The 26903-nt window shown below is 38.6% G+C and overlaps 1 protein-coding gene across 2 annotated transcripts in view; it reads left to right on the top strand.

The window, feature by feature from the left end:
• Positions 1–24739, top strand: part of mtcl2 (microtubule crosslinking factor 2) — a 62867-nt gene extending 38128 nt beyond the window's left edge. Inside the window, exons 5-14 of one of the 2 annotated variants that reach the window (XM_073812935.1) lie at positions 3302–4561; positions 7087–7206; positions 7582–7707; positions 8448–8678; positions 8754–8900; positions 9372–9539; positions 17593–17853; positions 18757–18827; positions 18917–20363; positions 20475–24739. In XM_073812935.1, coding sequence (XP_073669036.1) covers positions 3302–4561; positions 7087–7206; positions 7582–7707; positions 8448–8678; positions 8754–8900; positions 9372–9539; positions 17593–17853; positions 18757–18827; positions 18917–20363; positions 20475–20627 — 3984 coding nt within the window. In that variant the 3' untranslated portion in view covers positions 20628–24739. Of the gene's footprint in view, positions 1–3301; positions 4562–7086; positions 7207–7581; positions 7708–8447; positions 8679–8753; positions 8901–9368; positions 9540–17592; positions 17854–18756; positions 18828–18916; positions 20364–20474 lie in introns of both variants that reach the window. The other variant, XM_065286199.2, reaches the window with a different exon arrangement.
• Positions 24740–26903: the final 2164 nt, after the last annotated feature.

Genomic DNA, 26903 nt, shown 5'->3' with positions numbered 1-26903 from the left:
TCAAGACAGCACAATTGGTTGTAGGTTTGATGTGCTATTGCTATAAATGTTTAAAAGCATGCAATTTTGTGTTAAAAAGACGTCTAATGCAGGTACTAGGGGTGGCACGGTCCACAAAACCCTCGGTTCGGTTCGTATCACGGTTCAATGGTCATGGTTCACGGTTCAGTACGGTTCTTGTTGTTATTTTTTCTTTAAATTTTTAACACTCCAGAAATGTATTATCTTATTAATGTATTAATTATCCATAATTTAGGATACAGTATTAAAAAAAAAGTTATATCATGTAATCATGCACAAACTGAATTGGACTTTAAGCACATTATTGGGACCATCCCTGAGGAAAGCCCGATGAGATTTTGATAGAGCAAGAGGGAAGACATTGATGATTTCAACATGCTTTTCATATATTTGGCAAAAAAGAGAATGTGTATTGGCATCTACATGAACTTTATGTGCATTTTTAGCACACAAAGATAACTTGCATTTATTAAAATGCCAACTTCAGTGTAGCTCTTAGATTAATCACTGAGAGGCTGCTTTAATACTGAGAGTATATGTGGACGAGAGAGAAACATAACCTTTACACTTGTAATATTTAAATCCGTCTCTTTTGTCCACTTTTGACCACTTCTGTCCTGATTACTTTGAGGGGCAATTTATGAAATAAGATCGCGCAACTTTCACACGCTAGCAAAATGAAACTACGCGGAAATCAGCCGCTTTAATTTTATTAATGAAAGGCTAAAAATAGCGCTAAAGACGTAAAACAGTACCTCAGATTAGATAAATGGTCGGAGAGAAGGCGATCTCCTGTGGCTGTTAGAGCACATTCAACCCATAGACTGCAGTTCAATCTATTGTTTTATTTCCGCTGTCATCATAGGTAACGTTAACATGAAATAAAAATATGTTTCCACACACCAAACTTATACGACGCTGGCGCATCCTCCAACTGCGGGCAGACTTCCTTTTCTCTCCCACTTGCCATTTCTACACGTAACATAACCTGCAGTACTTATACTCCAAACCAGTCACCTCTTCTTTCGCACGAAAGGGAAACACGCTATCTGAGGTCACATACAGGGCATGAGACTACATTGCGCATGCCATGAACCGTTGAACCGTGCGGTACACACGCGCTCCGAACCGAGACAAGCGGACCGAACGGTTCGGATTTTTTTCATGGACCGTGCCACCCCTAGCAGGTACAGGTATTCTGTCACTGGGGCAGTACCCTAATGGCGCTTTTCCATTGCATAGGATCCCACGGTTTGGGTCAGGTCGGGTCAGCTCACCTCACTTTGGCTTGGTTAGCTTTTCCATCGAGTTTAGTAACACTTTGGAGTGGGAGGGATTATAGGCGTGTCGTTATTTGCGCTGCTTACTGCTGTGACATCATACAAGTGAGAGCGCCGTTGTTCATTCCCATACACTTATTTATTTCTCAGTCCACCACAAAATTAAAATTGAACACCACAAATAGATGTTTGCACAGCGCATTTATCATGTATATATTTATCATGCGCGTCACGTTTTGGTATCAGCTCAGGTTGCTTGGAACCCTGACCGAGGTGGTACTAATAAAATTATTGGGTACTACGTACTGCACCTAGGCAAGTGGAAAAAAACCCAAAAGTAAGCTGACCCGACCCAAACCAAACCGTGTGGTACTATGCAATGGAAAAGCGCCATAAGGTTCTGGTTTGTACCTTTACTGGTATACTAAACATAATACAATGTGGTACCTTTTTGGGTGCATTACTGTACCTTACGGATCTATTGTGTACCTTTAAAGGTGTACCTTTATTTGTTTTGTATCACTAAAATTGTGTAAAAGTCACTGATCTATATAAATGACTGGATTGTGCATGACGTCACACTTGTGAAGCCACCGCGCCGCCATGTTGGTATACCCAAACATTCTAATAAACCAATGGACATTATTAGATTTTAATGATAAAACATCACTTTACTCGTCTTCGTTTTATATGTGAAGTTACCCTGTACATTATTATAACACAAACGTCCAAAGCATGTAAAAAGTTATTTACTGAAAGTTGTTAATTTTGCGTTTTAAACAGTTATTATACATTCATCTTTATAACAGTATCAGATCAGCAGACAGACCGCAGCATATTTAGTATTAATGACAATAAACGTGCTCCTTCTGAAATCTAAATAAATAATCATGCTTTGTACGTATGTGCATGCAATAATTTGCTAGTTTTGTAATTATGTTATCTAAACTTACAAGTTACCTAAACTTATTTAGAGAAATAACGCTGACCGTCACAGTGTAGCTGAATGTCAAACAAAACTTTATTTATACCCGTGTCATTAACAAATGCAACAGACACACTCACATTAACGTTTTTTTTTATAAATCCATTATCCTGCCCGATTAAAACATAAACATTGCAAATAACACCAGAATTAACAAATAATTAAGGTACACATATCCTAAAAATTAACCTTGTGTAACTGATACGCTGTAAAGGGGGTACATTTTGTTCATGATTTTGAATGGAAGTCAATGACGCTCTCTGCCGGTTGGGTATACCAAGATGGCGGCTCGAACTCTGCGCTGGCTTCACCTCACGCAGTTACGTCAAGCGTTCTATGCACAATCCAGTCATTTATGTAGATCAGTGGTAAAAGTACACAATAGGTGCTTAGTGTATAATATTGTACCCCAAAAGGTAAAACATTTCAATGTGTTGTATACACATAAAGGTACAAAAATGAACCTTTGAGGGTACCACCTCAGCACACGCCTAGGCTAAACGTCTAGGCTAAAATTGGGCTGTCAGTAAACATTTTATAGAAGTCTAATCATAGCCCAAAAATAAATTACATAAATTAATAAATGAAACCAAACATCTTTTTTTGGGTCAACTATCTCTTAAAAATACTTAGGAATCATTTCACACATGATATTTATAAATAAACTCATTTCATACATACAAGTAATTAAATTAAATTGGCTGCAGTAATGCTCCAGCATGACAAAAATAGTAAGCTTGTCACATTGTACAGTGTGATTTTAATGAGAATGATCACATATCGTGGTGTCAGAGCAGTGAGACTGTTGTTGTCGTAAAGACTTTACTTAATGAGGACATTACACTGCCCTCTTGGTTGTTTACATTAGCAGTTCCTGGTCTGAAAGCAGCAGGTTTAAGATACGAAGCCAATGTTTTTGCCTAGAACAATGTGGAAAGGGTCAGCGTGGGCACTGGGAAATGGAAGTCTTTGTTATTTAAAACTATGTCTGGTTTCCATCATTGTTCTCATTTAGCCTCCTGAGGACAGTTCAGACCTTAAATGTCAACTTCACTTCGCCAAGGAGGAGTCAGCCCTCATGTGCAAGAAGCTCACCAAGATGGTGAAAGACAACGAGGCCATGAAGGAGGAACTGGGAAAGTTTCGTTCTCTCTACGGTGAGGTCGATGCCTCGCTTACGGTGGAAGAGGTTGCCGACTCCCCTCACACCCGTGAGGCGGAGGTCAAGGTTCACCTGAAATTGGTAGAAGAAGAGGCAAACCTTCTGAGTCGCCGAATCGTTGAGCTGGAGGTGGAGAACCGTGGCCTTCGCGCCGAAATGGACGAAATGAAGATCCAGGAATCACCTGGTGGGGTCGGGGTGGCGGGGGGAGTCGGAGGTCACCTGCTGCTTTCCTCTTCAGCTGAAAATGTGATGGAGCTACAACGACACTTACAGTTTGTGGAAGAAGAGGCGGATCTTCTGCGTCGTTCCCTGATTGAAATGGAAGAGCAGAACAAGCTCTTGATGAACGAACTCAATCACTACAAATCTGAGCTTCCTGTTGTTACAGAGATCGAGCCGTCCTCACCCGCATCCATCACTTCACCCACAATCATTATTGGTGCATCCGAAGATGCAGGATTGGGCCTAAATGAAGCCAACCATAAAGAGTTGTTAGCTGCAAGGTTGCAAATCGCAGAGCTGAATGGAAAGGTCAAGAAAATCCAGTATGAGAATCGCGTTCTTCTCTCCAACCTCCAGCGGTGCGACTTGGCCTCCAACCAGGGCTCTGCACGTCCAGCAATGGAGACCGATGCCGAAGCAGGAGACTCGGCCGAGTGCATCCCAAGCCAGGCACACCGCGAAGGGCCGGTCGGAGATGAGCATGTTGATATTCTGGAGGAGAAGATTCAGAAAGGTCACATTCATACCTCCCAGTGCCTCAGCGTTAAAGACCTCCTCGCTATCCGCGACCAGGCGCAAATAGTTACCTCAGCCATTCAGCTTCTGACATCGTCCGACTCCGATGCCATCTATCGCAAGATTACAGCCAATGAGTCTGCAGAACCGGAGAAGAGCCAGGTCCAGGGTTCAACGTTACCCTTGTTGGAGGCCCTTCATGGTAGACTGCAGTCCCTCCAGGCTCAGCTGCACGCCCTCAGTGAAAAGGTGGACACTCTGGGTCAATCCTCTGAGAAAGAAACCGTGGATGGGATATCCCAGATGCCCTTGCTGTCCGAGTCAGAGGACACAGCTGATGCTCAAGTTGACCACATCACAGCCTTACAGAAGGTATAAATAAGTTAATTCAATATTTCCCTATCTCATTTTATTCTATCCTTTCCATTGGGTTTGGGGTTTTTGTCTTTATTTGTTGCTTTGCTTGGAAAATCATTAATGAGTTATATTAACACTACACTTTCCCTTAAAATGTTTTGCAAGCCATTATAACAATGCATGCCTGTAGTGCATTAGAAAGTCTCATTGTGAAAAACAACTAGGCCTCTAATGGCACATTTGCGGACCATTTTAAACAATAAACTGACACAAAGACATTAATTATTATTATTCGACATACAACAACGTCGGAACGGTCCTCTTGTAAACACACTTGTAAACACTGGGGCATTGTTTCGCCTACATCATCCGTGACCTCTTGACGTGATGACGTTTTGCGTGAGGTCGCGCTGGCGCATCACAGGACCAGAGATAGACGTGAAGTTGTGGTTTAAAAGTGCATATTTTTTATTTTTCTCATCAAAAATGACAATTGTTTCGTTAGATAAGACCCTTATGCCTCGTTTGGAATCGTTTATAGTCCTTTGAAACTCCATTGAATAAACTGTTAAGTGTTGAGTTAAGTGTTAAGTGTTGGGCTCTATTAAAGTCCATTGAAATGAGAAAAATCCAGGAATGTTTCCTCAAAAAACATAATTTCCTCTCGACTGAACAAAGAAAGACATCAACATTTTGGATAACATGGTGGTGAGTAAATTATCTGGATTTTTTTAAGAAAATTGACTAATCCTTTAAGAAAACACAACTGCTAATAGGAAAAAAAAAATGATACACTGTCAGGAAAAATGTGACCCTGGACCACAAAACCAGTCATAAGGGTAAATAACATGTGATAAAGCTGAATAAATGGGCTTTTCATTAGTGTTAGGATTGATTAATGTTTGGTGAGATACAACTATTTGAAAATATGGAATCTAACAGTGCAAAAAATCTTAAAAGTTGTCCAAATCGGACTAATTATTATACTAATTATAAATAGATTTTTATATTATGATAGTAAATGTACAAAAAATCTTCATGGAACATGATATTTATCATAAAAAAGTATTTTGAGCCATACAGTGTATTGTTGGCTATTGCTACAAATATACCCATACAACTTATTTTGTGGTCCAGGGTCACAAATGGTAAAAAATGGTCCCAAGCTGTCACGGACGCAGTATCCTTTAAAAAAGGTCCTAAAATGTACAGTACCATTTTGGTACAGCTATGTATACATTTGGTACCAATATGCACCTGTGAGGTACTAATATGCACCCTTTAGGTACAACGGTGCAGTTTTTAAAAGGGCTTTGCCCATGTAACAGTTGGGGACCATTTTTTCGGACAGTTTTTTCAGGGAACAACAAACAAAACAAAAGCTTGAAAATGTTTTTCCAATGCAAAATATGATTTAAGCCTTTTTATAGATCATAGCAACATTTTGAAAATCATTAAGAACATCTTAGCAACTTCATAGCAGCAACACCACCTAGCATCATGCTAGCGAATTCTGCATGGCCAAGCATCTCACACAAATGTTTAAGATCCTAATAAATCTTCATAACATTTACATTTCACAAAAATGTTTTCTTAGCCTGGTAAGAAGAAATGTGTCTTAAAGGGATAGTTCACCCAAAAATGAAATTTGTGTCATCATTTACTCACCCTCATGAAGTTCAAAACCTGTATGAGTTTCTTTAATCAGTTGAACACAAAAGAAGATATTTTGATAAATGATTGTAAGCACACAGTTGGTACACATTGACGTCCATAGTATGATAAGCAAATATGATAAGTTTATGGGTACCATCAACTGTGTGCTTACCATCATTCATCAACATATCTTCATGTGTGTTTAACAGATTTAAGAAACTAAAGATTAAAGATGCAGGTTTACAACAACATGAGGGTGAGTAAATGATGTCACAATTTTCATTTTTGGGTGAACTATCCCATTCACATTTTCAGGGTGTATGTCTCCCCCTCAACAAAGTTATATTTAACCATATTTTTTTCTCATAAAACTTTGCTTTGCTATTATGAACCAAATTGACAGTCATTCCTATAGACCCCATTAGAGGCCCAAACTCTTAAGATCCAATCCAGACTTTTCCCTTCCTCCTTCTCTCCCTTTTATCTTCACCGCATGGGCGTCATGACCTGTGGTCGCTGTTACATTTCTTTCCTTATCCCTCCATCATTTTCTGTTCGCGCCTCCAATCAAAGATTATGCTTTTACTATTCATTGTTTTGTTGTTATTCGCCATTTTGTCTCATGCCACAATGACCAAACTGTTTTTCCTATACATACTTTTCATCATCCTGTGAGATGTTTTCTGGGTATTCATTGTCTCATGTCCTTGATTGTTTCATTTTGTCTCAAATGAAATATTTTCTGTACTTACACTACACCGCCTCACTTTTCTTTATCATATTCTTCTTGTGGACCATATATCTTCTCTGTCCTCTGTCATACTCTTTTATTGTTGTTTTTTTTGTTTTTCCTTCATTAACTTGCCCATGCATGCATGCAACAGCCCGACTCTAGAGACCAGCCAGACTGTGAGGGCAAAGTTCACACATGCAACGCAGAAGAAGAGAAAGACAGCAACAAGGATGAGGAGCCAGACATCAAACAGGGAATCAAAGCTGATCTGGTGAGCCATTATATGCACACAAACATGCTGTTCTAGTTGTATATCAATGGTTCTGTTAAAAACACTTCTACACTGACAGCAAATTTTATTACCACAAATGTGTTATCACAAACAGTGTATGCTCTCTAATTCTTCTGGAATCCCAGAATGCATTGCAATAAATAAAATAATCTATAAATCACAGACAGAATTTAGAAAAATATGCATGCAAAATAGTTACAAATATACAAAAATATGTCATGTCAATAGAGTCCTGCCTTAGAAGACCTTAAATACCTCTGAAGTATTTTGAAATGCTGTTTGTATTACATACACTGTATAGCTACAGTAACCTAATCTTGCTCGATTTTTCTCTTTTCCCATGTTGTTTTCCAGCTATCAGAGCAGGTCGGCGAGCTTCACGCTTTGTTGTCTGAAGAGAGAGAAAAGGCTCAGGGTGCGCAAGACGCGCTGTCGCAGGAGAGACAGGCACGCCACAGCGACACACACAAACTCTCTCAGGTGCCAGACGCATGCTAACACATTGTGTGCTAAATTAGATCTTTAAAAAAGGCCTATTTTTCTCAAATATTGTTCACAAATCTGTCTAAATCTGTGTTAGTGAGTACTTATGCTTTGCAGAGATAAACCATTCAGCTAACAGTTGACGCATATCAGGATGCTTATTAGACAGCATTTTTATTGTGCAGGTGATGCCTTAGGCTGGCCACAAAAATAGGCCACTCTAAAATGTGCAGTTTTATCACACAGCACAATGCCACAGATGTTGCAAGTTTTGAGGGATCATGCAGTTGGCATGCTGACTGCAGGAATGTCCACCAGAGCTGTTGCCCTTGAATGTTAAGTGTATAAAGATAGGAGCTTTATTTTGCCAAGTAGGACATATTTTATGCGTCCTGGAACAACATTACCATATTTTTTCTTTTTTTTTCTTTTCTTTTGAATTTTGCATATAACAGTACACATATAAGAACATATATCACAAAAAAATTAGTATAAAATCACATATAAAACAAAAATAGTACAATCAAAATGAGTAATAATAGACCACTGTTCTGGTTTGAGGAGATCCACAAAGGGTGGCCATACTTTTTGGAATTGCCATTGGGATTAAGGGGCCAGGGAATGTATCCTTAATATGGAACAGTATGAAACTCATCCAGGCTTTATAACATGGGGGGTGCCATTACCATGTTTTAGCTATACCTGTGGCAAACTGATTTTTTACTCTGTCTTTCCAGCTTCAAGAAGAGCATCAAAAGGCTCTCCTACGTCGAGACTTCCAGTTGCAGAGTCTGAGCCTTCAAACGCGTCTACAGCAGAAGCTGTGGTGTCAGGAGAGGAACCTGCTGGTGCAGGAATCTCAGCAGCTCAAGGAGAGTCTGCTCCTCATCAGCCTTAAACTACGCTGGCTCCTCAAACAGTGGAGGGTGGGCAAAAAACTGGACATGGAGAGCAAGGATATTTTGGAGGTACCTTTTTTGAGAAATTATGATCCATTAGTGTGGTATACTTCATGTATACATCATAAATATCTTTTTGTCTAGGTTAATAGTGTGAAGGATCTCCGGCTCCTGCTCGAGGAAGATGGGCTTTCTACACACTATGGAGACAACAAGATGTCTGCTGCTGAGGAGCAACCACTTAACGCCACACCCAAAGATCATAGCCTTGCAGAGAAAATGTGCCCACTGGTGGGTTAAAACCAATAGTTTGCCAAAAAATGAATATGCTGACATAATGTCCTTACTATGATGTTGGTTCAAACCTAACTTCTACAAGGACTACTTTATGTGTTTTGAACAAAAATTATTAAAATAAGGATTTTTAGCATATTATGCAGAGTAAATAATGACAGAATTATTGTTTTAGGTGACCTCAGATTGGTAAAATAAAATAATGTCCTTCTTTACCGGGTTAAAGCAATATTTGTATTCCCCGTAATTGTCTTCACTATGATATCCTGTATAGCTCAGTAGTAGAGCATTGTGCTAGCAGCACAGAAGTCATGGTTTTGAATCCTGGGAAACATATATGATGATAATAAATATATATACCTTATAATGCACTGTAAGTCACTTCGGATAAAAGCATCTTCAAAATGCATAAAATGTAAATGCTATGGACATCTAAGTAATTCCCAAATTTTGTTGTTCACACAGCAGCCCAGCGGGTTTGGCAGTACTTTGTCTGATCTGAAGGTGGCGCTACAGGATCTAAGCGCTGAGCTGCGTGAGGAGCGTCAGAGTTCGCAGGAGTTAACGCAGCAGTTTGCCCGTGCAAAAGCATCATGGGAAGTTGAACGGATGGAACTCAAGAGCATCATCACTCAGGTGAGTATCTGCGTCTCGAACTGTTAGGTCATGGCAGATGCTGGACCATGGTTTCTATTGGCTAAATCGGCATTTCTTCCTTGATTCAAATCTTTGGTTAGAGATGCTCCTCTTAAAATTATTGCAGTGGGGTAAATACTGCATGCCATCATCTTCTGTTTATTTTAAATGAATATTGAAATGATTATAGTTTAAGTCCCTATGTGGAAAAACTAAAGTTTTTAGTGTTGTTTGTATGTCTATGTGGTGTTTATAATATGCTTTTAGATAAACCTTGATGAGTATTTTTTCATTAAATTTGAGTTTTTCAAAGACATGTAACCAATCAATCAGCACAGTTAAATGAGGGGATCAGTAGTTCGGGAGATAGCTATTATAAATGGACTCGATTGCAACAGAACCTGTTAACATCAGCGCTGAAAAATATTAGTGCTGCAAACGTGCAGTTCAAATATGTATTTTGTTAATTTAAATTTGTAACTTGGCAGTTACGAGTCTGAAACGGCTGAATGTAGCATCTATTTACATATATATCTATGGTCCGAGGTGGTGCAAAAGAGTGCATGAAAAAGTACTGTGACAAATAAAACTTTTACATATGCTATTATGATGCTCGAAGATGAGTTTAAAGTTATCGACTGCCGGGGGACTTTAAAGGGTACATTTCATGAAAATTAGATTTTTCCATGTTTAAGTGTTATAACCTAGAAATTGTGAAAAAGACCAACCCAGTAACTTAGTGTTGGCAAACCATTCTCTGTAAGCATGCGAAAAAATAGGTCATTAAATCTGGCTCCCCTTGTGATGTCAGAAGGGGATAATAACGCACTATCCAACCACAGCACTGTCATTTAGTGCAGAGATCAGCTCATTTGCATTTTAAAGGGCACACCTAAAAATGGCACATTTTTGCTCACACCTACAAAGTGGAAATTTTAACATGCTATAATAAATTATCTATATGATATTTTGAGCTAAAACTTCACATACATACTCTGGGGACACCAAAGATTTATTTTACATTGTTAAAAAGTCTTGTGAAATGTCCCCTTTAACATGATAGACTATGGTCTCAGTGAGTACGTAAAAACATCTTTGTTAAATACACTGTAAGACGATAATGTTTGAAAGAGTCCACAGAGGTGAATAATTGTATAGATAATTTACAGTGTAGGTGTAAAGTAATTACTTTAGCATTGATTTCAATGCCTCGCCACACTTGAGTCGTTTTATCTCCTGCTCTTTAGGCCTGTAGTCATTGATTTAACACACAAAGATTACAGTAATTCCTCTTGGGAGATTTATTATGAAAACCTCTGGCAGAGAAGCAATTGGACACCGGAGCCAGATACATTTCCCTAGTTATTGTCAGATTAGCTCCCAGTCAGTGTGCTGTGAAACAGGCGGAAATGATCAGAATGTCAGCTGTAATTTTGTTATTTGATATTCATTTGAGCCGGTGTTGGTCAGGACGTGCACCAGTAGTCTGTGTAAGCCATCTGCAGTGTGTCAGCAGTTAGGGTGTTATGATGTGGGGCGAGATGTGTGTTTACAGTGTGTGCTGCTTACGGCTTTGTTGCTGAGCGTGATGGTGAAAGATGAGTTTAATATCTCCGCTCCTGGACGCATTCATAACCGCAATGTTCTTTAAGACGTAAAATGATAGTTTGAAATGAAATTCTGTCATCATTTACTCATTTTCCTGTCATTCTCAACCCATATGACCTTTTTTTTTCTTTGTGGAACACTGAAGACGACATTTAGAAGAATATGTGAGCTGATCTATTCCATGCAGTGAAAGTGGACAAAGGACTGTCAAGAAAAAAATAATTAAAAGACCATTAAAGTAATTCTGCAATTATATTGAATAATGACCCATGCAGAATGTGGTTAAAAGTCTGAAAATCTTGACGGACTATAGCTTGGTTTCCATTACAGATTTGTGAAAAAAATAAGCAATGTTGATAAAAACTATTGCGAAATAATGATGTTCATTAACCGATGTTATGCAACTAAAACATAAAGTCATTGCAAAAATCATGACAATTGATGTTGGTATGTTTACAAATATCGCAGCCACTTCACTACTTATTATTTTGATCAAAAGAGATGCAGGCGTGTTATCTAAGCATTTAATAGAAAGGAACGCCTCTTATATTTACTAATGTAAAGCTGCTACTAATGTAAAGCTGCTTTGAAACAATTAAACAATTGTGAAAAGTGCTATATAAATAAAATGAAATTTAATTGAAATTACATTATACTTGTTGCATACTCTAGGTTGTGGAACACAAAATCCCCTTTGTTAAAAAACGATCATGTGGCTGTTGCACGTAAGTCACATTTGCTGTTTTGTGATATTGAATTGCCTGAAAAACCACCTCATGCAAGCATCAAAAGCGTTTTTGTGAAACTGACATACTTCCATTGGCCGTTCTTTGAATTCTTCATTTCAATTAGCGTAATTTGGAAGGTAATGGAAAAGCAACTAGTCATGGTCTGTGCATTCATTAAAAGATGTAATGGGTAAATGATTTTTAATTTCTGGGTGAACTAACTTTAAATAATGAGCTAGGGATAAAAAAAGACATTGATATTGTTGAGGGGTCAGATTGAGAAATAAGGGTGAGAAACAAATAGATGCTATACGAAACATTGGTTTGTTTAATGATGTTTTACCAAAGCGTTTTTCCTCGTCGTAACGTATATACCGAGTGAAATGGCTTCTGAAATGAGAAAAAGGTAGGACGGGACTTAATTTCATCCAATGAGAACTGACTAGATCATTTAAAGTTGGGCCATGGTCAAGGGCGTAACTTTGGGTCTACCATTGGGGGGGTTAAACTCGCGGCATATTTATTTATTTATTAAATCATTTTCTTGTGTAAAAGGTAACATGCTAATTTGCCTTTCCTGTATTATAAATACATTAGTGATACTTTTAGTCCAGGATAAGAAATAGCAGATAAGAAACTGTTCACACATTATAATTAGACAATTCTTTCATCTTCCACATAGTCTGGTCTAGTAGTTTCTCTTGTAAACTATCTTTTGGAACAGCTGATTTGCAACAGATAGTGTAGGCCAGAGTATGCTAACATTATATATTTTGGGTGACATTTTACAAATATTGCAGGTAGGCCTAATACATTAATAAAAAATATATTAATACTATATTCTAAAACTTAAAAGATGAGGGAAGCATGATGTTTTAGGAGATTAGTTCATAGTTATTAGTTATAGTTTATTCGTTTTTTAACAAACTTTAATATTCTGTATATTTTGTAATGCGCTGTAAGTCGCTTTGGATAAAAGCCTTAATATTTTCATAAAAATATAAAAATAACAGTATTTAATCTGTATTTAAATACATTTTACAACATATGACAATCTTAACCCAATGCAGGGTTTCTAAATGGATGCTTATATATTTTAGTCAAGGAACCTAATGTCAAGTACTGTAGTTGGGTAGTGCAGCTCTAAATATGACATAACAAGTAACTGATTTAATGATTTTAAACAGATTCATTGTCAGTACAGTTTTGACATACAACGATGGCCGGGCAAATTGTAATTTCGAGCCCTGCGACAAGTTATTAACATAATGTACAAGTTCCTGTTATTTAACAGTGCTCACTTTGTTTGACGTCTTTGCTGGAAACTGTAGCGGGACGGGCTGGATCTCTGTCGACATCCTCGCTGACTTGGGGTGTGGGAGGCGGATGGAGCGGACGAGGGCGCTTGGCAATCGTTAGCTGAGCTGCTGGTTAACAACACTGATGTTGATTACTATCGTTAGCTTGAACTGTTAGATAAAAACGGAGATGTAGCATTGCGATGTTGTTTGTAAATCTGAAATAAAGGTTTCAGTAGTTCGCTTCATCTTTGATGATGGCAGGCAGTGAACCAGGTAGTGATTGACAGTTCTCTAATCCAATTGCGTTGGACATTGTCAGAATGACGGGAACCTAGCCCAATGGCGTTTTGGCTAATCATATTTCAAGGGAATCCGGTGCCTCGGTCCTCCTCTCGCATAGTAACTTATTTTACTGAGTGTTTTAGGGTATATTTGCGTTTATTCACATCATGCGATTGGATTAGCTACAAGAGAAGTGGAAATACGCCGTATACCTGCGTATACCCTGCACTAAATCACTGTTTAGAAGTGGGTATATGCAAATCCGACTGAAAAAGAAGTGAGAATACGCCGTATTACCTGCGTATCATTGGACTACAGCACTGGGTCATACCAAGTAGTCGGGGCGGGGGGTACATAACAGATTATTTAAAATATAATACTATCTTTCTTGCTGGCAAATGAAATTAATAAAGAAAACGAACAAAAGTGTTCATTTGGAACATTTCATATTTATTTTAATCTGAATGATGTGATTATATTGGGGGGTTATATTAGCTGGATTTGATTTTTGAGGGGGTCATGACCCCCGTAACCCCCGTGCAAATTACGCGCATGGCCATGGTGCTACTTGGAAATCGTTGTGATATTTTACCCCACCCACGAACCATAACTCTTGACCAGAAGAAAAGAGATCGATTTGAATAGGGGATGATATTTGCGTTTTAGATGAAAGTTAATCATTTTCAATTTCAATTTTAATAGGTACGTTTACATGCAACCAAAGAATCCGTTTGTAATCATTATTGATGGCTCAATCGGATTAAAAAACCTTCATGTAAACACCTTAATCAATACGATTGAAGTCGATCGGATGCAAATTTCTATCGTATTGATGGTGGGTGGTGTAGTCTGATCTGTGATCGATGATCAGGAGAAAAGTAAGCATGTAAACGTTTGAATCTTAGTATTTTTTTTTTCAGATGCAAAAATACCCTGTGCACATGCGCAGAAGAATTGTGCTTAAAGCGATAGTTCGGCCAAAAACGATATTAAACCCATGATTTACTCACCCCCAAGCTGTCCAAGTTGCATATGTCCATCGTTTTCCAGACAAACACATTTTCGGATATTTTATAAAAGGTTTTAGATCTTTCTGTTGATTAAATGTAATGTTACGGGGTCCACGACCTTCAAGTCCAAAAAAAGTGCGTCCATCCTTCACAAATCAAATCCAAACGGCTCCAGGATGATAAAAAAAGGTCTTCTGAGGGTAATCCGCGCGGTGTTGTTGTAGAAATATCCATATTTAAAATTGTATTAACGTAATTAACTACCTTCCGGTAGCGCCGCCATCTTAGAGTCAGGAGAGAGTATTAGCGTAGTGTACGCACTTTTCTTAGTGACGTATAATTCGGAGGGCGGGGGCACAGAGCAGCCGCAGAGTAGCCTCCGTACGCTGCATAAGCTCTCATCCTGAATGCGGATGAGACTAAGATGGCGGCGCTACCGGAAAGTATTTATTTTCGTTAATAAAATTTAAAATATGGATATTTCTACAACAACACCGCACGGATTACCCTCAGAAGACCTTTGTTTATCATCCTGGAGCCGTTTGGATTTAATTTGTGAAGGATGGACGCACTTTTTTTGGACTTGAAGGTCGTGGACTATGGCTGGACCCCGTAACATTACATTTAATCAACTGAAAGGTCTAAAACATTTTCTAAAATATCCGAAAATGTGTTTGTCTGAAAAACGATGGACATATGCAACTCGGACAGCTTGGGGGTGAGTAAATCATGGGTTTAATATTGTTTTTGGCCGAACTATCCCTTTATGTTCACCTCTTATATTTACCTCTTATTTACGTATCACATGATTCTCATCACAAAAACATGCAACACCCATTATTAACTCTTTCGCCGCCATTGACGAGTTATCTCGTCAATTAAGAGAAAACGCTTCCCTGCCAATGATGAGTATTTTTGTCTTTTCACAATACCGCTATTATTAATACCGTTCTTCCGCAACTTGTAAAACCCGAAAGTATCACCCTAGGGCAATCAGCTGCATGTCCGTGTATGTTTTGAGGATCGCTTTGAATCTGATCTCTTACAAAAGTCTTTCACAAAAATGGAATTATCTCAGCTTTTTGCTCAATATTTTGTGTTTTTGAAGAAACCTACCGTTATTTGAGAGCTGATAAAAAGAGAAAATTTTTTAAAGTAAGTGGTTGCAATCAATTTATTTAAGCTACATTTAAACAAAAAAGATTAGTAAAGTAAAATAAAATAAAAAACTTTTTTTAAATGTAGCTTAAATAAATTAATTGCAACCACTTACCTTAAAAATTGAGTAAATTGAATGAATAATTTTTTACAGTGTAATGAAGGTGGGATGAAATGTTTTTTCTTTGAAAGCAGAGGGTCTGTTCTTTCATTTGATATATTGTATGTTTATTTAAAGAAGAACATTTTCTGGGGAAAAAACCCGCCGGCGATGAAAGAGTTAAGATAACAAGGGTCACCTGTTGTACATTGTGCAGCGTTCATTTCATAACATACATGTATTCTTAAGAACAACTTTCTCAGACTCAACTTTGACTTTTTAATTTATCCAGAGCGTAAACTCGACAAGAGATGCTGTGTGCTGCATTGCCAAGTCCTCTGCTTTTTTGCGGACTTCAGATTTGGGGTACTTTTAAACTGTTTCAGCGAGTTTTGTTGATTAATTATTGGTATTTGGGCTCTAAATAGTCTTTGGGATGTTTTTGGGCTAGTCCATTAGGATGGTTTTGATACGCGAATCTGGCAACCCTGGCTGTGCGCTTGTGCAGACTGCAATGTTTAGGGTACATGTAAATTGTATTGTCTTAACCTGCAATGGGATTAAATACAGTCGGATTGACAATTTTTTTGCATGTTAACACAGCCAATGTGACTTTAAACATGCAAAGAACATGCGTTCAGTCTTGTTACGGTACATTAGACAAAATACTCACCACTCCTTTTCCTTCCTTTTCACAGTGCAACGCACACACACACACAGACATATTTTGTTCAAAGAAATACTCCTGGGCTCTATAACGAACCTAATGAACCACTCGATCGCTGCTTTCACATCACTGCTCTGATAGGTCGAGAATACAGGGCTGCCTTCCTCTCGACCACGCCTCCTTTTCATTGGCACTTCCTTTGTTTTTGTAAGACTGTGGTGCAGGGTGGTAAAGGGAGGAAGGGGAGAGGAGCGACCTAATGCCATAGTATTAACTGTGACCCTAATTAACTGTGGCACTAATAACAACCTGTCACAGACAAATGATTAATCACCGCATTAACATGACAGCTTATTAATACCAGGGGGGATGTAATTCTGTTACTGTAATGCTATAAAGTCTCCTGTTGATGCTCCCGATTGTCACCTAATGTTCACTTCTGATGGCAACGAAAATAATTACTATGAAAGCCACATCAACATCCTGTAGAGAAAGCAGATTTTACACAATGCCAGAAAAATTCAATGTGGCATTGTGTTGCAAGATGTGAAGCTGCAGAGATCCGAGGTTGCCACTTTCCCATAATCATTATGGTTTATGGGGAAGTATTTGGAATAAATGTCTTTCAACCTCTTTAATAAACCACATCAACCCATTAACCTCTTTGTTCGGTAAAGAGCAAAACTCATTAGACATTATCAGCGTGAGAAGCAAGTCACAAAATTGTCTGATGTGTTCCCAGCAGGGGCTGCGTTTTAATAACCAGGCTTGCTTAAGCTCATAAAATTTATGAGTTTTGCAGATTAGCAACTCCAATTGAAAAAGCAATGAGAATGAATATAATGCGAATGGAGGAAGACAGGATTCATAATTACTACTGCTAGTAACAATGCAAAATATAATGAAATATCACAAACATCTAATTGGACACATCTAATTTAGGAACAGATTGAGGTTAGGAATGAATGGAGCTATGCTAAATGCTAACACATTCACGACACACCGTACAAAGATTAAAGGTGCACACATTTAAAAAAGTATGTATTAATTTGTCTAAGTTGAGGTAAGAACATAGTAATATATTGAAAATTGTGGTGGGTTCCTTTAAGAGATCTACTTTCCCCATGGTTACTTGTTTTTGGTGTCTTTCACGGATCCACTCTTGATCTCACTCTTTATCTTTTTGTCTTACTCATCAGCTGGAAGGAAAGGTGGGGAAGGTGTCTGTGGCTGGCGGTGAAAAAGATCCTTCTGACCTTAAAGAAGCGCTGAAAAAGGAGCGAGAGGAGCATCAACACCTGCTGGCGGACTCTTACGCTGCTGTGATGGACCTCACCAAGCAGCTGCAGATCAACGAGAGGAACTGGAGTCGAGAGAGACTGGAGCTTCTGGAGCACTTTAACCAGGAAAGAAGCCAGTGGGAACAACGTTTCCGAGAAGCCCAGAGCAAAGGCACACAGGTCAGCGGTCGCCACAGGGACACTCACATATCAAATTGGCAATTTTATTTTGTCATGTCAATTTTTCTGTTCAAATCTTGTTTTTGTGATTTTTCATAAGCATGATGTTCTACAAACTTAAGCAGATGGTGATTTATAATGCCAAGCTCCCAAAAACAGCAATTCAGTCAACTTTTTCTCAATATTCCAAACCAAGTAATGATGTAAAACTTAAGACCTACTTACTAACAAAATTACAGATTTTATGACACTTTTACTGTACTTTTTGGAGTCTGGAATTATAAATCACCATCTTTGTAAGCAAAACAGATTTCTAAGCCCTTTAAAAATGTTTGGGCGGGTAGTGAGGATGCGTCACGCTAAACTTTATTTATCTTGCAAATACTTTATCCCCACACTTCCTCCACTGGCCCTGTGCTTCCTCCACATAATAGACGGACATGACATTATCTTTGAACACTTCCTCGGAGCGCCTGCAGACACACTCCCCGCATGTTACATCACTTTAGTCTGAAACTGCTGCTTTTGCATTTCCATGTGGCGACTCAAAGAGCGTGTAGTAAAACTGGAATAAAGCCTCAGACAGTGTGGTCAGTGTGTCTGCACTGTAAATTAAAGTATGGTTATGTTTCTGTCCCTTTCTGCATATTTTTTCTTTTGACAGTTAAGCCCAGTACTCTATTTTTTATGATATCCACCATGTATAATTGAGAGAATTTGGGTCATTTTGATTATATGGACATTATGAAGTCATTACCCCCACAGAGAAATCTAGCCGAATGACCTAATTTCCTGAAGAGAATAAGCTGACTCAGTTATACCACATAGCTGAATGGGAGAACTGTGAGGGGGGATGACCAAGGCTCTATTAAACTTCACTAAAATAGACTGTTTCCATTTCAGCCCCTTCATGATAAAACCTCAGAGAAGGAAACATCAACAGATGGAGCCAACAACAGTTCAGCCATACAAAGGTAAAATGCCATACATGAGGTATAACTCACTCCCCTCTCTTGTCAACACACATTTCATCTTTTTTATAATCCTCTTTACTTTCTTACAGGACCAAATCAATTTCCGCCCTCTCAGAATGTAAGAATCTATTGGACACCAGTCTCTTACTTCTTGGTCACAAGGTCAGTGGAGTACAAGAGGAGAACGTTGTAGAGCACCCTTCTTCTGCTCATGCCTTCCTGTTGACACGTACTGACTTGAGCGATCTCAACAACAAGAATTGGAAGTACCTGACCGGCGATTCTGCCATTTTGGAGAAAGGTGACCAATTCAAGACGTGGGATTGCCCAAGCACTAACTCCAACAGCAGCTTCCCAGGATTGGAGCTAAGCAAGGAGTACGTCCAGAGAAGCTACACTGCTCCGGATAAGACTGGCATCCGCATATATTACAGTCCTCCAACGGTGCGGAGAATGGAAAGGAGGTCGGCCAAGCAAAAGACCCAGCAGATGTCCCAGCAAGGGTTTGGGTCTAGGGACGCTGCCATGATGGACCAATCAGACCAGTTCCCTGTATCTGCACCCTTAGTGGCAACTTCATCATCAGCTTATGAGCAGTGGTTGAGTTCACTTTCACAGCAGCATAGAGACCTGCTTGAGGGACGGACGGGAGGTTCTGCTCCATTCCACGGACTTGAGATTTTAGGGAACCTTAGCGATGACATGAAGGAAATGACCAACTGTGTGCGACAGGCCATACGCTCCAGTTCCCTGGAGAGGAAGTGCAGCAAAGATACTGGGAGCCAGACTGTGGGTGTTTCTAGCACAGGAACGCAAACAACGCAATTCGTCAGCATTGGCCTACAAACAGACGGCCCCATTCCGACAACTAGAGGCCTTCAAGGGAAAGTGTGGTCTCCTCGCCCGTCCACCTCACTTGTATCTGCACGTTCTCGACAGATCTCTTCCTCACTGGACAAAGTCCACAGCCGCATAGATAGACCCTGTTGCTCACCCAAATATGGTTCACCTAAACTTACCCGCAGGGTATCCACCTCGTCTTCTAAACTTGAGACCTCCTCCACATCTTCAAGGGAACGTAGTGTCTGGAATCTGAATAACCGTAACGGATCTCAGAATGGTTCCGCTTGGGCACGTTCCACCACCACCCGTGACAGTCCAGTACTTAGTGGCGTCAATGATGGATTATCCAGTCTTTTCAGTGTGGTGGAACATTCGGGAAGTGTTGAGTCCTTATGTAGAGCAGATCCGTGTCCAGGGAGACAAGCTGCTGGCAAACCCTCCTGTCCTAGCATGGGTATCGGCCTGGGAGAAACAGGAGCTCCGAAGTATGGCATGATGCAGGACTTCATTCGCAATGTTTGCAGCAGGACAGGAGCCGTGGACGAACCAAAACCCGAATGCCTTCCTGGAGCCTTGATTGCGACTGACAACATCACAAAAATTGTCAATAAAAGGTTTATGAAAACACAAAGAGACGAGCCACTGGTAGCCACTGGAAAGGACGCAATGAGTACAAGCTGTATTGCCTTGGAGGTGAGATGTTTTAGTAATTGATTCTAGGATTGATTTTGAAATATATAAGCAAGTTTTTTTTATAATGATTTCAGATACTCATGTACATCATGTTTTCAAACTTCTTTCCAGGATTCGGTTTGTGACTGTACATCACAGAACCTCACGTCATGTATCGCCCGGCACTCTCGTACCACCACACGTCACATACAGGGCCAGTGCAAACACCGCGCGCAAGAGACGTCTACGGCAAACGAAGAACGACCGGATACCAGTAATGAGTGATGGACCTCATGAACCATAATAAAAACTCTTTTACACGCACTGCCACACAAGTGCACTGCCACATACCACCCAGACATGCATATTACTTCGCACCTTCAGAAGATTTCAGGATAACACAAATGGGACACTTTTCCTATATAATCCAGACCTCAATCTAACCAGCACACTTTATTGCCAAGGAAGGGGGGGACTTCACCTCTCCTTTAGGACCACCAACTTACTGTCAATCAGTAAGATTTCATATTTTCAGTTAATTCTTGAGTAAACCAGCCAGTCCTGCCTTTTGAAACCCACCGTTCTACCATTCCACAGTCAACCAGCCAGACCTCGCAAACTCTGCCATTACTCTGTTCTTCATTCAGCCAAAGGACATAGGAAGACTTGACTAACAACAACCCAAAATGTCAGCAGTGCTTAATAAAATCATGTAGATATAAAGAGAAAAATGCAGCATGCACCTGAACTACACAAGAGCCTCAAAATGGCTTCCATTCATCAGAAAACTGCCCACAGACAGCATTGCTCCTAAAATCTGTACAATTCTCCAGCAACCAGGCCTTGATGCAGTGAAATTCATCATATTGCATTATGAATCTGTGTTTTGATAAATATTCTTCTTATGCTGTTTGAAGATGTCTATAGAGAGCATGCTGGTAGCTGTAGAGTAGAGAGATACAGTACGGCAGCAGTTGTTTTGGTACATTGTACTGTAAGTGTGTGAACATTAACTTTGAATTTTCTGTCCTCTTGCCTCGTCCACATGAAGTTGCTTCATTCATCTTTTGTTGTACATCTCCATCTTCTGCCATTATGCTTTTATAATCCTATTGGATGTTAATCAGTGTAGATGTCGGAGGAGTAAAAATGAGGCTTTGAGAATTGGAAGTACGGTACAGTGCTGAATAGCCTATGCTGTTACGTTCCCAGATGTCTTTTGTGAGGCATCAAAATGCTGAAAATACATATTTCCCAAAGTAAATTTCAGTTGACGAATAATCTTTTGGAAAACAGGTTTGATCTTAAAGGAATAGTTCACCTAAAAATTATGTTTATGTTGTTACAAACCTGAATAGATGTGACCTTTTACGTCATGCCGCCATCTTGAGGACCTACCAAGTACCAGTAGGCTACTGACAAGCATTGGCTAGCTTGCTACGATTTACGGATTTCTTATCTTTTACTGTCTATGATTCTTACGGATACAGTAAATGGCTACGAAAGACAACATGTCGCACCTCGACTGTCATAAAAAGAAACGCTACTTAATATATCTTGGTTAGGGTGTGATGCCTACTTGATCCGTGATGCATTCTTCCAGCCACTGTTCGCTGCTACCGAACTAGCACTATTTTACAACATAAGAAGGCGCGACACCACATGAAACTTTGCTGGAAGTATCACCTGGATCTCTACTCATGAACGTGAGCATTGAGAACATTGTTTGTGTACACAGTGTTTACTAAAAATAAAGGTTTTGTACAAATGACTTTGGCTGTTATGGTGTCCGCTCGTCATCTCTGCCAGACGTAAATAATCGATTTCCGAATGTGAATGAATGAATCTCATATGAGGCTCCTTTTGTAACTAGAAGGTTTATATTGTTTGTCACTTGCGACAAAACAACGAATTATCCGTGCATTTATATGGAACTATGTTTTAGGAGCTATTCATCTTTACTCTCCTCCCTCCTTACGTCGCATTCGGAGATCGCTACATCTTGACTGGGAAGATGGCGGCGATCGGAAGCCAAATCAACCAAAGTCAGTTGTTCAAAACCTTCTTTTTAGTAAACTCTGTGTACACAAACAATGTTCTCAATGCTCGAGTTCACGTGTAGAGACACAGGCGATACTTCGAGCAAAGTATCATGTTGTGTCGAGCCTTCTTAGTGTTGTTAAAATAGCGTTTTTGATGCTCACAACATATTGAAGGCATAGCTTTTAGTTCTTTTGCGACCACTTCAGGTACTCAAAATGGCGGAAGACAAGTGAGTGACGTCAGCTGATATTCATGTATACATTTCTTTGTTCTGTTGAACACAAAGGAAGATATTTTGAAGAATGTTTGTAACCAAAGCGATCAGAGGCCCCATATTTATTTTTTCCTACTATGGAACTAAATGGGGCTTCTGATCGGTTTGGTTACAAACATTCCTCAAAATATCTTGAGAGTAAGTAAATGATGGTGAACTATCCCTTTAAGACAGTAAAATATACTTGGATGAACCCAACCGCTGGGTTAAGTTACCCCAGAAAACGTTTATATTTGACAACAATCCAGCATTTTGAGTCGAAACAACCCATTATTAGTTTAATTACAACCCAATAATGTAGGTTGGGTTCGTCATTTTTGGACCCAACTCTGGGTGGAAAATAACCACTGCCTCTTTTTTTCAGTGTAGCTGCATCTCTAAAGGAATTACATATGACATCTAGTCTGATTTAAATCCATAATCCAATTTTCCTTAGTTACAATCCACATTTTAAAGCTTCATAGATAGTGACATGTTTTTTATGCTGATATTTAAACAGAGATGTTTAAGCCAAAACATTGAATGGTAATTAGCCACCGTGAGATTAGTGAGATTTATCAGAAATATAATTTATAATCTGACCCTTTGCTCATACTGTAGCTATGCACTTATGTAATTCATACGTTTGAGTGAAGTATTTTTCTCCAATCTCGAGTTGGAGTGGTGCTCATAAATTAAAGTTCAGTCCTATTTTAAGTGCTTTTATGGACTTTGATGACAGTGAATTAGAAGAACATTGTTGTATGCATCTCCCAAGCCAAAATGACTTGATGACTCTTTTATAAATAAGACATTAGTGCACTGTAAAATAATGCATTAAGTATAATCAACTTGGATTTACAAGTCATTTCAACTTTATTTAACATTTCAATTTTTTATCTTGAGTTATTTAAATCTTAAAATATAGTTAAGCTAATTCAACCTAATTGCATACTTGTCAGTCAAGATAAAAATAAAAGTTGAAATGTCTTGAAATCCAAGTTCATTATACTTAAAAATTTAAGTGCAAAGACTGGAGATTCAGAACATTATCACATTCCTTATAGCATCCAGCTTTGTAAAAAACAATTAATGTTTAGCTATTTAAAAACCCAGCCTGTAATATCCCAGATAGTACCTCTACTTGATGGTCAAAGCCTTGCCATATTTCCCACAGCTACCTCTAAACTCTCCTTTCTTACGTTAAGCCCATTCATCTTTGCTTTTTCAAGGTCACTGGAGTGCCTTTTTTTTAAATTAAAGCAACAATGATCTTTGTTAGGAATACATTTTGGAGGAACTACCTATTTACAAACAGAAAACTTCAGGTTTCCGTGCAAATTAGAGAAGACAAAATGTGATTTTTTGAGTGAGATCTGATGATAATCAATTTTCTTTACAAGCCATTTGTAACCTAAATCTTAATGTTCCATAAATTAAATCTGATGTTGTAGCTTTGCTCACTTTACAAATGCATATCAGACAAATGATCTCCCATCCTTTTTAAGTGTCCCTTAACCTGGTTGGTCTTCTGAGCTTGGTCGTATGACCTCTACGTAAGTCAAACAGAGAGAGAGACCTGAGCTCAGGAGCTTCACTCTCAACCAGTTCATCAAATGCTGCAGTTTTAAATCAAATCCCAATGATAAACAAGGTAGTGTGTACATAAAATAATGAGATGTTTTTGTCTGATTGGCCGTCAACATACTGATGTACTGATCACCCTCATGTCACCCTGTTTTAGCAATATATAAAACACCACGTTGCTTATTGTTGTCGATATTATTTGCTAAATTATTATAAAAAGAATGCGTGTATATTTCTTGTTTTGTCACCATTTCATTCAAATCTTTTTCGAATAGAAAGATGATGACAGATGGAAAATGCTAAACCTTTCAATATGTTTTAACTTGATTTCAAGTATACTGTACATAAATACGCAATTTGTACTCTTTCTATCCTCGTGTAGGAAACGTTGAATGTCTCTGCCCAACTTTGAGCTTAAATTCTGTGTCTTTCTTCACCTGAATAAAAATGTGGGAAGATTTTGTGTAAATAGAAACATTTTGAAAATGAAATAAAAGCATTGAAGATTTCTTCATAGACTTTCTTTTGGTCTTTATTTGACATCTGGGAGGGGACCTCATGGCTGATGCTTTGAAACTTTTTTGTTTCATGCAACAAAACCTTAACCAAAAAATACAGTTGCTTGTTTGAGAGAAATACACTGTAAAAAGTGAAAGAGTTGGGCCTATGTAAAAAAAAATACTTCAATTGGTAGCACCTACATTTAAAAAAAAACTTGAAGTGAAAAATATAAGTTGAAAAAAGTTAACTTTTTTATATATTATACATATTATTACATGGCTCATTGGAATGCTTGATTTTGATTGGCCAGTCGTAACATTTGCAAGTTTGTTATATAAGGGATAATGTAGAGGCAGCCGGTAGTTCAAATCGAAGCGGAGGGTCTTGTATCACACTGAAGGGGCTTATTTCGCGATAACTACAGGCTGCCTCTACATTGTCCCGCTTATTACACTGCTACTTGCAAACATAAGAAAAAAAACTGGACGTGAATATGAATTTGAAACATTTTATTGGCATATTTGTTTTAAATTTACATTTTTATCCTTCCGCGAAACTTTGCACAGATGCATAAAATGATCGTAATACCTTATTAAGATCCTCTGCTTCATACTTGTCTGTCTCCATTTTTTTCTCTTTTAGCCAGTCTTTGAGAAGTTTTAATGCCCATTCTGTTTTTTTTTTTGGTGTTGGCTTCGTAGCTGTCATGCTCTATTTTGTCAAGTTCAGTCTCAGTAAGCTCTCTGTGTCTCGACGTTGTTCGTTCTTCTATTCACTGTTTTAATGTTTTGTTTTTTCCGTACATGTTAAAATGAATGTCAAAATTTTCCATTCTTAATGGTGGTTGTCCAGTGTTTGTCACAAGATGGCGCCAAACAGTAATCTTTATTGGCGCGGAGCGATTTTAATCGTACAAGTAGTACCGGCTATGCGTTATTACTTTGGAGCGGTTATTATTTGAAAAGAACGAACCTGGAAATGTCTCAACTGACCAATCAGAATCAAGCATTCCAGAGAGCCTTGTAATAATCCCAGATAACAACACTCAAAACTGATAACACACGGTAACCTGGATGCTGCAAATCATTTTGAAATGCACAATTTAATATTACAGAAAAATTACATATAAATATATTTTAATACCATATCCTGCATTACATTTACAAATGATTAAATAAAACAGTGTGTTTGTGACATTTGAACATCTTGCCTCATCTTAAAACCCCAAAAAAGGGGTCTGCATTTGTTAAAAATTAGCTAATAAAATATTTCAAATCAATATTTTTATACTTATGAGGTAAATAGCCGTGTAATAAGCGGGATAATGTACAGGCAGCGGGTTATTATCGTGAAATAAGCCCCTTTAGTGTGATACAAGATCTCCAGCTTTGCGCCGGGTCCTGATCAGACTGTCGGGGCATATTTCTCCAATAACTGGCTGCCTGTGCAATATCATTTACTTAAAGTACACCAGCTGCCATTAAAAATGTTTCTTTTCTTTTATATTCAACTTATATGTAATTATATTGATACAGTAAGCTGACTCAAAATGGTTGAAAAAGCTCGAACACATTGTGGTCGTCGGCATAAGCCATGTTTATTTTTGTTCCACATGAATCCATTTTTAACATTATCTTGATCATATCTTTAACATTGCAATGGTTTTTAAGCAGTACAGTAGGGTCATTCAACTCTGTCTGTGATCCAGACAATACACGATAATCCACAACACGCACACCTTATACACTATAACAAAGACACCAAAGAATCCTTTTATAGATTTCGTTGCGGAAGCACATTCTTACAATTCATGAATACATAAAAAAAGAAATGCACCCGTTTATTATAACCACATATAAAGGAGATTATTCATCTGTTAAGGCTTAAAGACAGGAAAGAGAAAAAAAAGAATACAGAGGGGGTTAAAGAGAGCGTGACAGGGCTGTGTTTATTGTAATAGTTCATGTCCAGCTGTTGTATGTAGTCCAGCTGTATTCGCTCATTCACAACAACAACAACTGACAAAGTAAAAAAAAACGTTGTAATTTGTGGGTCTTTGCCTGTTTGAGTTGGAGCATCTGTGGGTTTCCCTGTCCGTCTTTTTTTTAAATCAACTAGTTTACATTTGAATTTGAACACATGGAGATACAGGATATGAGCGAACACTTGCGACATTC

Source organism: Paramisgurnus dabryanus, chromosome 21 (assembly GCF_030506205.2).
Source record: "Paramisgurnus dabryanus chromosome 21, PD_genome_1.1, whole genome shotgun sequence".
Classification (NCBI taxonomy): domain Eukaryota; kingdom Metazoa; phylum Chordata; class Actinopteri; order Cypriniformes; family Cobitidae; genus Paramisgurnus; species Paramisgurnus dabryanus.
The sequence above is the reverse complement of the archived record's forward strand: the minus strand, read 5'-3'. Positions and strand labels throughout refer to the sequence as shown.